Consider the following 15,528-nt stretch of genomic DNA (forward strand, 5'->3'; position numbering starts at 1 on the left):
AATTTTCTGTTTGTGAAATAAATGAGAAATATGTTTTGTCATTGTCATTATTCTGCAATATTAATTCTTTATTTTCAAATTTCAAGTTTTCAAGTGACTTTTATTTATATATATATATATATATATAAAGTGAAATTTTGCTTAAAATATTTAGTCAAATATCATTAGATTATTTCTACTTTTCTTAATCAATGCTCATAATGTAGAAACACTTTTTCTTTTCTAAAAAATTGTTTAATATTTTAATATATTTTATATCATTATTTCTTTTAAAAAATCTCAACTTTGGATTTGGTTTTTTTAACTTACTGTTTTATAAGCCTATTTTCAAAAAACTTTTTTAAACAAGATACTAATAAGAGAAAGAGATTAATCGGTGCATGTGAAGGTATTTTAGCTAGACTAACATATTTATAGTACCATCGATTATCATACTCCAAACCCTAAAAGAGAGATATCCTTCGAGCCGAGTTATAGTGAAAAGCCAAAGCGGAAAGTAAAGTCCTCCAATGAAGAGCCGAAAGTAAATATAGTGCAAAATTAACTACAAAATAAAGAACACCGGAGAGCTTGAAGTAGCGACCAATAACAATAATGGATAAAAGACAAACAATTATTATTTCAAAGATTGATGGTTCAATATTCCATCTCCTAAGAATAGTTTTTAGGGTATTTTTGTTTTGATGAAAAGTCACATGGGTTTCTTGGTATAACAATATTATTCCATAAGGAAAGGAAATTAAAAAAAGAGAATAGTACAATAATTAAACAAAAGAAAAAAAGTGGTGCATAGAAATTCAATAAAGAGAAACAGTGTTAAAGCTAAACTCATTTTACTCAATGTCTATGTTGAAATTGATCAACAAATATGCTCTTTTTTCTATTCTTTTGTTTTTGTTTTTGTTTTTTATACCCACGAGAGATTGTCTTTACATATATGATATATATTTTTTAATTTGATAAATAGATCAATAAAAACTTTTGATTTGCACTAAATTCCATGTTCAAAAAAGCTATATATGCAATATATACTTTTCTTTTTGTTCGTGTGTTTCTTTATTCTTTCTTTCAAACTTAAATGGTTGACATCATTCATCTCTTTAAAAACTAAATGATTGAGGATTTGAACAAAAATTCTACTCATAACCGACTTATTTCTATCTTGTATTAAAATTGGTGCATGAAAACGACTCATCAATACATACATCGTTTACAAAAAAAAAAATTTAGATAACGTTGTTAGTGACTAATTTCACGTAATAATAATTGTAAATTTACAACAAATAATAATAGTTTTGATGCTAAAAGTCAATAACAAGTTAAAAATTTACGTTTATCTTCTAATTCTACCGAGACGATGTTGATATACGTCGTTTTTCTTAATATCTAACAAGTTAGAGTCAAATGAGCTTGTTATATATATTTTCGATTTGTGGCTTGTTTGGTCGAGTTCAAAGTCACCCTTAACATTGTTTATTGTTCGATTTTTTTAATGGGAAAGAAAGAGATTGTGATGAATGAAATGCTAAGTGTGAAATAAAAAAAAAAAAAAGAAAACTGACAACTACTTTGTTCCCACTTTGAGAGAAGCTTCCCTTTGTTGGTGAAATGGCATTCAAAACCACAATTGAGAACCATTCTTTTTGAAAAAGTAAAATGTGGCATTTTAAGCCTTTTATCCATTCCCAATATTTAAAGTGCAATCACTAAAGTAATCATTTTGATAAAGACCCTCAAACTCTTTCCTCTCTTTCCTCAACTACCCCTTTGGCAATAAACTTTGGCATCATTTGAGAACATTAAATAAACACCTTTGCTCACTACTTCTTAGACCTACATTATTATTGGTAAATGATAAATTGAAATCACTAGCTCGATCCATTTGGGTCAAATTATCTATTTGGTCAAAAACATATATATTGAATAGGATGAACATTCAAATCTTTTAAGTTGTTCTTGTAAAAAATACCCCTAAAAAGTCAACTATATCAATGCTTAGAATTAACTTTGTGACCTTTTTAAGAAAAATGTCCCATAGCAAAATGACAATTCAAAATTATATACTAGCTAGGTCACCACCACGTCATTGTACTAAGTTTCACTTTTTATCTAAAATTCTAAATATATTTTTACTCAAACGTAGGTGAGAGTTCAAGGGTAATATTGCAATAATTTCTAAAAGAATATATGTATTTTTTTTTAGAAACAAATTACACAGTTTTAATGGGTATTTTTAAAAATTTATCTTCGTAAAAATAATTGAAAAAATCATGATACTAATTTCATCAAACTAAAAGTTTAATTCATTAAGATATTAGCAACAACACAACTTGTTCAGTTAATCTTATTTTAATACAACAATTATTTTTTTCTAACACAACAATTACGAAGATAGACGATTAAACGTCTAATCTAAAGATAAGCATATATTAGTTACCATTAAATTAAACTCAACTATAGATACAACACAAACACATGTAAAGGTCAAAGTCAAACTTTTTTTTTTTTTGGCAAGGAATATTTATAAAGAAAAGATTTGCTCCTCTCTTCATGAAAATGTAGTGCATGCATGAGAAAGTTAGATATCATTAAAAAAACAAATTCTTTGTTAAATGCAAAGTGATTTCCATTACAATTACCAAAGTTTCTCTTTCTTTCTTTTTTTCTCTTTTCTCTCTCTCTCTCTCTCTCTCCCTTCCTTTTCTCTTTCTAGCCCCTTAGAAAGAAACAAAATCATAGGTCTTGATTTTCATGTATTTACATGGAACAATATTTTTCTTTTTTCCTTTTTAAAAAATACATTGTTGATTTGGATCTCACAAAAAGAGATATATATATATATAAATATATATATATATAATAGCTAAGCCCTAGCTTAACTTGATGGGCAAAAAAAAAACATGCTTTTTCCCAACCCTTTTCTTCTTTTGGTTGCTTTCTGTCTTTCTTGTCTCCCTTTGTCTTTTTCCTTTTCCTTTTCTTTTTTTTTTCTCTTCACTTTGATGGGTTTTCTCTTCTTTTCTCAAAAAAATTCATGACCCAAAAAAAGAGGAAAGGAAAAAAAAAAAAAAAAAACAAGAAAGACAAATTTCTCTAACTCATCACATGAAATTGTAATTTTTCTTTTTACAAATTTAGATGATCTTAAATTGATATTCCTAATGTGAATTCCAAATTGGGTTTTTCTGGGCTTGTTCCTGCTGAAAGATTTGTCAATGAGCTTCCATCTGATGTTCTTTCATGACTTGAGCATTTGGCTTCCTAATATTGAAAAAAATAACAATCATCAGAATATATATATTCAAAATAACTCTTAAGACTTTGTGTGTGTATGTTTGTGGACTGTGCATTTGGGAATCAAAGGACATTTTGACTCAGGGAATAATTGAAGTACTATAATATCATTGAAAATATGAAAGGAAGAAATTTTCATTTTTTTTTTTAAACGTTTGCTTTTGTACAAAAAATATACTAAAAGCTTGCAAAAATTTTATAAAAAAAAGTTCAAAATTGAAGTACATTTTTTACAACTCCCCAAAATCCTCTTATTCTAATTGTGTAATGAAAAACAACTTTTAAATTGTTTGCTTTTTTTTTTAAAAAAAAAGAAAAAGTAGTATACTTTTTGTGTTAATAAACAAGATTATTGAAGACATGGGTAGTGAAAAAGTTTTGATTTTTCATGTATAATTATCCTTTTTAGTGATTTATAAGAAATGGGTAGGGTCTAATTTTGCAAAATATAAATTGTGAGAACTAGATTTCATGTGAACATATAAAAGGCTTCCACAAATGGTGTATCAAATTGAAAGACAAAATTTTCATTTTGGGAACCTAAAATGGTTTATTTATTCAAACAAAAAAAAAAAAAAAAGTACCTGATCAAGCTGAGAGGGTTGGTTTTCAGAGGAATCATTTGGTATGCCTTGGAACAAAGCTTCTCTGCTAAAATAAATAAATAAATAAATTTATATATATATACACACACATACACAGAAGGAATAAGTTCTTTGAGCATTGGAATATATGAATCATTTTTAAAATTTTAAAAAAAGTTTCAAAATGATGTCAAAAATAGATAGATAGATAGAGAGAGAAGAAAAAGGGCTTTATCTATAAAATTTTGAAAATATTCTGTTGAAAAATCTTTGAGAATTAATAAAAAGTTGGAAGAACCAAAAACCCTTCAATATAATTTTTCCCTTTTATGGTACTATGAAGAGATGCCAAATAGATCACTTAGAAACTACTAGGAAGTTTCAAAGAGAACATCTCTTTTTGCCACTAAAATTCCCACTCAAAAGGGTTTTCTTATTCCCTCTTATGTTTTATACATGTAACGATATCGAATAATTTCACAAGAAAAGTCGTTTAGTATTTTTTACCTTGAAGAATTACTCCACAAAGCATGTAAGTCCTTATGAGATCGATGATGATCTTCTCCAACTACAACCGTTTGTCGAAATCGTCCATGTGTTAACGGATCACCAATCGGAGCATCAAGCCTCATTCTCGACGACTTTTCATTTTCATACGTTGCATCTTCGTTTGTTGTATCTCCTGATGATCCGTTTTGATCATAAACATCATCTGAATTCCCTACATTCGTATCAGAACCGAAAATCTTATTAATTATAAAGATGTGTAACTTTATATTCTTCCGATGAGAAAAGGGTTAAATTTAATAAAAAGGAAAGAAAACAAAGAAATGTTATTAATGAACGAAGATGGTTTTACCAGAAGAAGCTGCAGCAGCAGCTCTGTCAGTGGTCTTCACAGTTCTATACATCTGCAAAAAGAGATTAAGTGATATATTATATATAAACAACCATTTTGTTTTCTTCTAAATTAGGGAAATATATATATAAGAAGGAAAAATAAATAAATATTTTTTTTCCTCCTAATTTTTTAATGTCTATTAATAAAATATTGTGTTCTGAGTAATGTATCATTGAGAAATGATAGTGTTTTTGTACTTTTTTTTAGACTTCATTCACAACATTTTATTTTATTTAACTTTCCTCTCTCTTCTCTTTGTGATCACCAAAATCATTTTACCATTGAAAAACTACTCAGATACAAATTTGAGCCATTATCTCAATTAGTTTTTTCTGTAAAAATACTATCAAAGTGTATAAAAATACGTAGTCACATTGTGAGACCAACTTATGAATACTGTTTTTACTCATTATCTGTTACGTCGTACAACTTTAAAAGAAAAATTTATAGTCAATAGAATGAAGGTGAAAAGAAGTATAGATTAGGGAGAAGCAATTTTTTTTTGGGAGAAATTTATTTATTCCTAATTTCTCAAACCATTTTTTTTTCCTTTTGTTTCTTTATCTCTCTCTCTTACTTTGGAGCAAGGTTCAATCTCCCAAGCAAAAAAGCTGTTTATTAGGTTTCAGAATATAGCAGAAAAAAGCCCATAACAGATCTAATTTTATCCCAGAAAAAAGGAAAAAAATATTTTTTTTAAAAAGGAAGTAACTATTGCTGCAGAGCCCTTATCACTGCAAGAAATTTATTAAAACCCCTTGAAGTTTGTAAAATAATTATATATATATATATATATAAATTCAAGTACAATAATGCATAACTTTCTTCATAATCTTACCAGCTTGCTACCTACCCCAGCTTACTTCTAATTATTTTAATAAAAATTTGAATCTAACAAGATTGAGTTTCTTTTAATTTAAAAAAAAAATGGTGGGGTTTAATTTTTATTTTTGCATAAATAAAGGAAAGAAGAATTAATTGAAAATTACCTGCAAATGGGATTTGACATGAGCCAAGGTGAGATCTTTGACATCCATAAGCTCAAGAACTGATTTTGGTGTTGCTCCTTAATTATCAAAATCCCCACAAGGAGTAAGAATAAAAAATAATTAGAATTTTTAGATACAAAATCAGGAAAATATATAGTTGAAATTTTTCGTGTATATTTTGAGATATAATTTTTCTTTCTTTCTAAGATTCAACTTATCTCTCTTGTTTTACCTGATGGTAAGAGATGAAAAGAAAGGTTCTGAGAGGGAAAAAAAAAGGATGAAAAGAAAGGAAATGAAATGAACCCAAAAAAAGGGAAAACTATTTAAGAGATTTTAAAGAAAAATGTTTGTTCAGGTTATTGTATAGTACAATAAACAAAGAAAAAGAAGAGCAGAAGAGGACAGAGAAAATAAAGGTGAAATTACAAAAGGAAAAATTGGAAAAATATAACTTTAAGAAATGGAGGTTTTTGCCACCACTTCCATCCATCATTCTTCAAGAAATTATGAATTTTTTTCTTTAAATTTCATCTGTCACAAGCCTAAATCAAAGAGATCAACTTTTGAGTGAGAGAGAGTGTGAAAAATAAAAATAAAAGGAAAAAGAAAAAAGAAAAAAGAAAAAAATGTTTTTCTTTTTTCAATCTCATCTCCTACAAACCTAAGCAGAGAAATTTGCAGAAAAAAAATGACAGAGAGAGAGAAAGAGAAGGATATAAAATTTTGAAGCTTTTTAGTGAGGGAATAAATAATAATAATAATAATAAAAAGAAATAAAATAAAATCTAGGTTTTTTTCAATCTCATCTCTTACCCAAGCCAAAACAAGAGAAATTAAAAGAAAAATATTGGAGAGGAATAAAAATTTGTAAGCTTTTTAGAAAGAGAGAAAAATGGGAAGAAAAGAAAAGTATTTTTATATCTGATTTTCCTTTTTTTTTTTTTTTCATTTTCATCTCCTAAAGCCTAAGCAAAGAAAGATTGAAATGAAAAGGAAGAAAAGAAGAAAAGGAAAAGAGAGAGAAAGAGAGATATGAGTGTAAGCTTTTGCTTACTTTCATGGCCACCCAAAAGCTCTACAGCATGAACAAAACGAGCATGGAGAGTAGTGGTCCACCGCATTCTTGGCGCTCGGATGCTCCGTTTTGCTGGAAACCTCGCCAAAAATCTCGATCGGAGACAATTATAACTAAACTGACTACCACCGCTGCCACCGCCACCGCCACCGCCACCACTCCCTCCGAATATCGGATAAGAAGATGAGGAAGAAGACGTGGATGAAGAAGGAGGGTTTTGATAAACAGGAATTCCTCTGATGGGTCTCAAGAAACCAAGCCCTTGAGGGTGAAGATCGTGGAGATGGCGGTGGAAAAGGGCAGCGCCACCGCCGCCATTGACGGCGGGAGGAAAATGATGGGGGAGGAAATTGGAGGAATTAGAAAGAGATGGGTCAAAATTAGAAGAATTAGAAGAAGAATTATGAGAAGGAAAACTTTTATTATTATTGTTGTTATTCCAAAACATCAAATCTAAAGGATGTTGTGGAGAAATAGAAGAAATGGGTTGTGTTCTCCAATTGGAATTGGGAGAGGGTTTTGAATTTGTTGATGAATTTGGTGGGCTAATTTGAAGAGACAAATCTGGTTGAGCTGGAAAAAGTTCCATTTTTTTCTTGCTTCTTGTTCTTGATGATGATGATGATTAAAAATTTGATTTTTTTTGGGGGGGAGAGATATTCTTTAGATTTGGATTCTTGTAGCTAAGAAGAAGAAGAAGAAGAAGAAGAAGAAGAAGAAGAAGAAGAAGAAGAAGAAGAAGATGGAAAAGATTGGAAGGGTTTTTTATAATTTGTTGGGAGAGAAAGAGAGAATATAACTGATTTCTTTTGTGATTTTTGGAAGATGGGGTTTTCAATTGAAACCTAATATTTGCGATGAGAGAGAGAGAGGGAGAGAGGGAGAGAGGGAGAGAGGAGAGAGATTTTGGGTAAATGTTTAGTGATGGAGTTTGATGAAATTTAAGAGAGTGGTTGAAGAGATTTGAGAGAGAGAGAGAAAAGAGAGGACAAAGGTATATGAAGTGAATGGTTGTTTCTTTTGTGTGAAGTATATGTGAGAAAATGACACTTGAGAGGACTGTGGAGAGAGAGAGTGAGAGAGTGAGAGAGAGAGAGCTTTTTAATAAAAGAAATTAGGATTAAAATATCCTTTTAGTCCCTGTAGTTTTATATATTTATATTTAGTTTCTATACTTTTAATAAATCAATATATAGTTGATATAAAATTGATTTATGTATTACTATGTCTCGAGTCAGTGCATGCGACGTAAATGCTAAAAATGTATTAACCTAGTTGAAATACTCTAGTGAATTTATCATTCTTAATTGTCATAATCTTTAAGAAAAAAATGGTTTTTTTTTCTTTTTTTGTAAAATTTATGAAAATAATAATAATTGTTATTTAGTAAAGGATGAAATACAGATGCAATTCCAAAATTTACAAGGAAATTAAATACAATAGACTAAAGTTTAGGAAAAGTTGGTCAATAAACTATTAGTAAAGAGATTGATGCTACGAAGACTAAATTTGAATATTGATTAAGATTAAAAAATAGGTTGAGGATCCCACCCATTAAAAGAGGGAGAGACTTTATAGTCTAAGATTGATGGATTACTTTTTTTTTTTAATTGGATAACTAATGATTTTGAGATGAAATCTGGGGTTTGTAATATATGATATTGGAGTGTATATACTCTATGAAGTCCAAACTAGAGGTGATTATTAGTTGGACGAAGTATTTTTGTACATAAATTATGACTCAAAACCAACCTAGCTGGTTTTCCTTTAAGTTTTCAAGGTTTTCAATTCGATCGGTTTGGTTTATTTAATATTAAATAAATATTCGGTTGGTTTTGGTCGGTTTCGGGTAACAAGGCAGTCGATTTTAATTTGGTCAGTTTTTTAAAACCGACCATCGACCGTATTTTTAATGCGAATATCAAGTGTCAACTAGGTCAACTTTTGTTGTTTGGATCGATTTTTCGGTTGTCCATGCTAACTGGTAGTCCAAACAGTTGTTTCATTGTAAAAAAATTATTTAAGAATTGTGAAGAATCAAAGAGGTATCGTCTTAATGGGACATGTTGAGAATATCCCACCAAGAAAATATGAAAATACCTTGCAACTTTTAAAAGATCGACTAATTTACATTATTTAAAAGTACATTTTGACTAATGTTGTTGTGTAATTATTAACGTTTGCTTTGATATCATATCAAAACGTCGATTGATCCACAACCTTAAGTTGATGGGTGAAGATAAATTTAATATTTTATCATCTAAATCTATTTCCTTTCCATTTACTACAATAATTACACGTACATTTCTTAAGTACAATAGTTGAATTCTTAGTCAAATTCTAAAAATAAAAACAAAAATTTAAAAGCTATTTTTTCTTATAGTTTCGAAAATCTAGCTCGATTTTTTTAAACCTAAAAAGTAGATATAGCAAAAGAAGAAAATTTAAAGACATAAACCGTATCAAACTTTTAATTTTGTATCCATAAATCTATGAACAAGTGTGAAACTAAATTTGTAATTTAACTATAATAATATTATTAGTATTAGGATTAGTAGTAATTTTGGAGAAAAGATAGAGAGATGGTTTTGCTTTTTATGGGTGTGGGGAAGGAAAGAAATGAGAAAAAGGGTTATAGAGAGGATGATAAAGCAAAAAAAAAGGCAAAATAAGTTTAGGGACTTGATTCCTTTTTACTTCACCTTTTACTTTTTTTTTTTTCTTTTTTAAAAAAATTTAAAAACAATATATATATTTTTATCCTTTTTCTTTTCTTTGTAAGAATAAAAAAGAAAAAAAAGGAAAAGAATTTTTTTTGCCCTTTTCTTTTAGACTTAAAACTTTAATGTGTGGATTTGTCCCTTAACAACTCATTCTCTTACCTTTCTAGCTTCCTCTCACTCACAAATGCTTTCCTTTCCTTTCCTTTGCTTTTCCCTTCATTTTCATCATTCCTTTTTCCTTTCTCTCTTAATTCATCAAAATAATTAATTCCCTCTCTTTTCAAAGTTAAGAAGACCAACTTTCTCATTTTTTTCTTCTACCTGATTTAATAACAATTTCATTTTTATAAAATTTTTTTTTATATTACAAATATGACAAGTAATTAGATATATCAAAAGACTATGAGAGGGCTATTCGTTTTTAAATTTGCTGCTTTTGAAATTTAGAAAATGTATATTTTATTTTTTTTGCTATTTTTGCAAAGGTCCCTTGCTTTTATGTCTTAAATTTGGCTCAAATTTTCAAACAAAATGGTTATCAAAGAGTGTCTAAATGACCAAACTATCCATATTACCTTTAATTTTAATGTTGAAGAAAAAGCTCATCTAAAATAAATTTGTTTATAATAATCTTCTTTTAGGCATGCAACATGAGGACTTCTTTAAGTAGTCACTCAACTTAGTACTACTCTCGTTAAACACGCTTAGCTGCAGAACTTCGAAGAAATTTAGTGTATTAGTGCGGGTATGATTGCACCCTATTTATAATAATCTTTGTAATCTCATATAGATTCGTCATTGCAATGTTATTGGTTAAAGACATGTTTTGAACCAAAAAATTAGATATTATTCAAATTAAATCATTCCCTCCATTATTGTTTTTGTTCTTAAAATATATATATACATTTTAGTACCCCACATTTTCCCTAATATATAGGCTCCAAATCCTAAATACAAACTCTTGAAAACAATATTTAAACCTAACAAACATTGATTGTTTAAAAATAGAAAAAAATGGAATAATCTCAATCCAAAATTTCCCCAATTTGTTTTAGGTTAGATCTACAAAATGCAAAACTATGGAAATTAAACCATCTAAATAGTTTTTCCTTGATAAATCAAAAGAAGCAAAATTCCCATTTCATTGAAAACCCTAATTTTGAAGAAAAAAGAGGAAAAAGAATTCTAGGGTTTTTGCTTATTTCCAAAAAGGGTAAAAGTTAGTTTCCCCCTTTTGTTTATATATTCAACTCATGATTAATTTCCCAAGAGGTTAAAAATGGTATATTTGGAAAAATGGTAGGGCTCTATATATATTATCATATAGACACATAATTAGTTTTTCAATAAATTGATCATTAAGAACTTTATTTGATGAAATTGATAAAATATTGCTATTTATGAACACAAACTAATTAATTTGCATCTTCAAATATTGTTTACATTAATGGCATTACCATATTATAATTGGTAATAGTTTACATAAACTAAATCTACTTTTGACTCATTAATTTGCAACTATTAATTGATAGTTCATTGTTCTTCCATTTATAACGGCTAGTTTCGAGATGAAAAACCAATCAACGGTTTTAATATTTTACTTTATTTTTTAAAAGGAATACAAGAATTACGTAAAACATGTACATCCGGTAGTTTGAGATAATCAATTGACTTAAATATTTTTAGATGTTATAAAACATGTCAAGTTAAGGCATAATGATCAAAATCATTAGATATGTTTTACTTACACATCTAAAACTCGATCAAAATGAGTGAGCTAAACTTTTAGATCGTTAACATATATTTTATGTTAAGTGAGTTAAATTCACTTAACAATCAATTTTACAAATGGGGGATTAAACTAAAAGAAAGAAAAAAAAAAGGTACATTTTTTAGATAGACGATCCAAATGGGTTTGAGTTACCAAAAACTAACCTACCCAAATTTTCACTAAAATATCTCATTCAATGTTTACATGATAAAAGCTAAACAATCATTTACAAAAAGAAGAAAAAGAGAAGGACTTAGACAATCATTTAGGTCATATTTTGAAGTTATGTACGAGAAAAAAATGCATAATGTTTTAGTGTAAGAATAGTAAATTCTTAATTTATCAAGTGGTTAAATTATTACTTGGGATGCAAAAATATTGGTGAAATGATTAATTAGTGTGGTCTTTTCTTAACCAAATATATATATATATATATATATATATATATATATATATATATATATATATAAAGGTGAAAAAGTTGGAAACTTTTAACCATTGATTTAGCTCTCACATGCTATTTAGGGCTTAAAAGAAAAGAGAAATACATTTTGTGTAAAATCTATTTCATATAAAAAGAAGACATAAACTTTTTTATTTTTGTCCTTCATTCCTTATTTTTATTACTATTTTTCTCATAATTTGAGGACCCACATCCCCTTCTCATTGGTTAAAAACAATTATATATATACACACACATATATATATGAAAATCCCTTTTTATTTAACATTGTTTTCATCTAACTTCTCAACCATAAAACCATTAGATTTCATTTTTGTAAAGAATAATCTTTTGGTACATTTAATTTAATAGTTTATACAATTTAAATTTATATGATTTATTTTAATGGATCAAATTAATACATAAAGCAGCAAAAATCAATATAAAAAAGTAGAGTAATTAATATAATTTTACATTTTCTTTTTTACCAATAAATAAGAGATCGGGTTAGGGATCACAAGTGAGTCCAACTATGTCAGCTCTAGAAGGATAGAAAATCGTTAAATTTTATCTTCAATTACTCACTTCCATTAAATTTACTTCATTATCAATATTTGTATTTGAAAGATCTTCTTCAAATATATATTCTATTTAAATCTACTATTTTTTTTATAAAAAAATATAGAATTAAAAGGCGGTAAAAAAGTACATCTTTTCTATAGACCAAAAGTATGAATATTTTCATCAAAATAGTTATCTTGGACTATTAGTTAAGCGGTCAATAAAAGTCATAGTTTAATAAAATAAATAAATAACTTCATTCGCAATCAAATATTGTAAGGGGAGATAGATTGTCGTTTTCCAATTAAATTAGACGAAAAATTCATAAGTTTATCCAAACACTCACCGTATAAAAAAATTATAAAAAACTAAGAACAACAAATATTCACGATGATACTTACCCTAAAGTTACGATACTAAAGTTTGTTATATTTACCTTCCTACATATAATTTTTTATATATTAAACTTTGGGTATTAGTATATTGATAACTTCACTACATATATTATGTTTATAGAAAGATAATTTGGTCAAAAGCTCATTTGCAAATGTGATTTTCTTTAAATAAAGCTAAATAGGTAGAGGCAATGAGCATTTTAATTAGAGTTTGTTGAACCCTATGTGTAGGATATCTCTATATATATATTTATAGCCTTAGGAAGGTCATCCTAAATTTTTAACATTTTCTCTTTTTTCTTCTTCTTTGTTTTATTTTTTTATTTACTTTATTTTATTGAAAAAAGTTAATACCCTATTTGTCACCACAATAATTAAATTATAGTATATTCTTAGTATTGTAGCATATAAAGTTTGTTCCATCAATTCATGTCCAAATAATTAATTAGATTTTGAGAGAGAGTTACTTAATTTTGAGGAATATAATATATATAACCTAGGTTTGAATTATTGAATCATAAGTTTTGTTTTCAATTTGTCATTCCAATAAACGTTATTGAAATAATACAATAAGTGGTAGAACTTTCAAACCAAACTCAACTAGTATATGTTTGCCTTATCAAATTTAAGGTCGAGTTTGATTTGATAACGCTACCTATTGTGAAAGGAATAACATAAATAATTGTTTTATTGAAATTTTTTAATTTATTTATAATAAAGTCTAAAATTTAAAGTTTAAATCCATATATTATTAGTTTGAGTTTTTTTAGAAATAGTCATTAATAATTTGGAGGTTAATTGATTAACTTGTAAAGTATAGAATATAAGTTATTGTTTTTCATTATTTCGATTTTAAAATAGTTAGTCCTTTGTAAAATTTATATATATAAAATTAAAATAACTTAATAATAATAATATAAAATTTAGAGAAAATTTGAATAGTTTTGCTCTAACTTTAGTTAGATTTTTCTGAACACTTTTTGCTCCTCAAGATGTGAGATTTTCTTTTTAATCATTTGCAATATTTAAATAAGTAGAGAGCTTCAAAGCAAGGTAACATATTTTCAAAGGAAGAAAAGTTATATTACATCATCTTTCTTTTTTTTTTTTTTTATAAAGAATGGCTTGTGTTTTTCTAATTATTTTAAGGTATTATATTTTACATAAACACGAAAAAAAGGTTATTAGACAATATTTTAATTAAAAAAATATTAGATGGTTTTTTTAACACGAGTAAAATAATCAAACATTTGACCTTGAGTTTGATAGTATACAAAATTTTTATAATACAACAATTAGAGATTTAGGAAATACAAATCTCTCACCACTAAGATAAGAAGTCGTGTTAATTATCACTAAACTAAGCTCGCTTTGACGATACTATATGTTCATTTTATTATAACGTGTATGAGTTGCTTGTGTTAGACTTTGAACATATATCATGTGTTGTAAATCAAGTTATCTTAGCAAATAGGTTATTAACAATAAAACATGATAAAAAAGATTTGTGATTTGAATCTCATACTTAATTAAGCCATGGTTAATTTAAATGAGTATATGAACTAATAATTAAAATATTTAGAGAACTAGTTTAAAAATGGAAGATTAAACCAACAAAAAAGTTAATTAATTAAAGAAATATTTGACAATTTGTGGAGGCAAAATCCTTGTATATGGGGACAAAAAATTTATTTTATTTATGAGTAATTAAGATTAGGGTGTGTTTGCATAAGTTAGGGCTTCTTCTAGAGCCATGAAAATATTAAAAAAACATAGATTAAACAAAAAGAAGATTTTATTTAAGATATAAAAAAGAAAATAACAATAATAAAAAGATATAAATAATTATACTAATAAAATATAATAATAAGGTTATTTTTGGATGTATTTGATTTTGGAATTACATTATGATATGAAATAATCTTGGGAGCGATCAATGCGGAAATTTAATATTAATTAAATTATAAATTTAAGACTGACATTTTTGTTAATCATGTCAATTAAATAATTAATTAAGACAAATCAACCTTTTAATTTATTGTTGTTATTATTATTATTTAGTAATTATGGAATCAAATGTCAACCATTCCTTGGAATTCTACATTAGGGTTTCTAAATTTGTATATTTATGGAACAAAATTCAAAGCATTTAAAAATTAATATTTTTTTTTCCAATAAAAAATTTTGTTGTTACGTTAGGAGAACTTTTGATTTTTTTTTAATAATTAAAAACAATTACATTTTATAAAATATTTGTAAACTTCCAACATATTTTGTATCATCCTTATCAATTGTTTAGTACAATAATTGCATTTTTAAGATAAAAATTTGATATATCAATTATAATTAGTTAAAGCTAAACTCACTTTCGAACGTGATTTATATTCGAATTTTAACGAACAATAGTTTAAACAAAGCTTTTCATTTTAAATAAATAGATTGTTTTTATGTATTAATATAAATATTTTTAAAGTGCTTTTTCTTAGGGCTAAGAGTATTAATGCAAAATAATTTTAAGTTTTCAATTAACATAATAAATGCAACTATATATTTTACTTCAAGTGGCGATTTTTTAACGCAAAACCTTGAGGAATAATATTTTCTTATAACATTGAAACTTTGAAAGTATATATATATATATATAATATATATAGAGGTGACATAATTGACATTAAGTATTAAGTTTAAAGTTTAAGCTAAGTTTAATGGATTAAAATGGTAAAAAGAAAAGACTAAGAAAATAATTAATAGTATTTTAAAAGATGGGGTTGGAGAGAACAAAGAAATTCA

The 15,528-nt window shown here is 26.8% G+C and overlaps 1 protein-coding gene across 2 annotated transcripts; it reads right to left on the minus strand.

Annotated features, from left to right (window-relative positions):
• Positions 1-2,585: 2,585 nt before the first annotated feature.
• Positions 2,586-7,882, minus strand: LOC101204405 (probable transcription factor KAN2). 2 transcript variants are annotated; one of them, XM_004150620.3, is made up of 6 exons: positions 6,826-7,882; positions 5,769-5,845; positions 4,738-4,789; positions 4,386-4,599; positions 3,879-3,945; positions 2,586-3,261 (listed from the first exon to the last, which is right to left on the minus strand). In XM_004150620.3, the coding sequence occupies exons 1-6, from the start codon at positions 7,433-7,435 to the stop codon at positions 3,145-3,147; spliced, it is 1,137 nt and encodes a 378-aa protein (XP_004150668.1). In that variant the 5' UTR covers positions 7,436-7,882; the 3' UTR covers positions 2,586-3,144. The 2 variants fall into 2 exon arrangements, with proteins under 2 accessions (XP_004150668.1, XP_011650330.1); XM_011652028.2 differs by having other exon boundaries at positions 3,879-3,942; positions 6,826-7,880.
• Between the last annotated feature and the right edge of the window lie 7,646 nt (positions 7,883-15,528).

Source organism: Cucumis sativus, chromosome 3 (genome assembly GCF_000004075.3).
Source record: "Cucumis sativus cultivar 9930 chromosome 3, Cucumber_9930_V3, whole genome shotgun sequence".
NCBI classification, from domain to species: domain Eukaryota; kingdom Viridiplantae; phylum Streptophyta; class Magnoliopsida; order Cucurbitales; family Cucurbitaceae; genus Cucumis; species Cucumis sativus.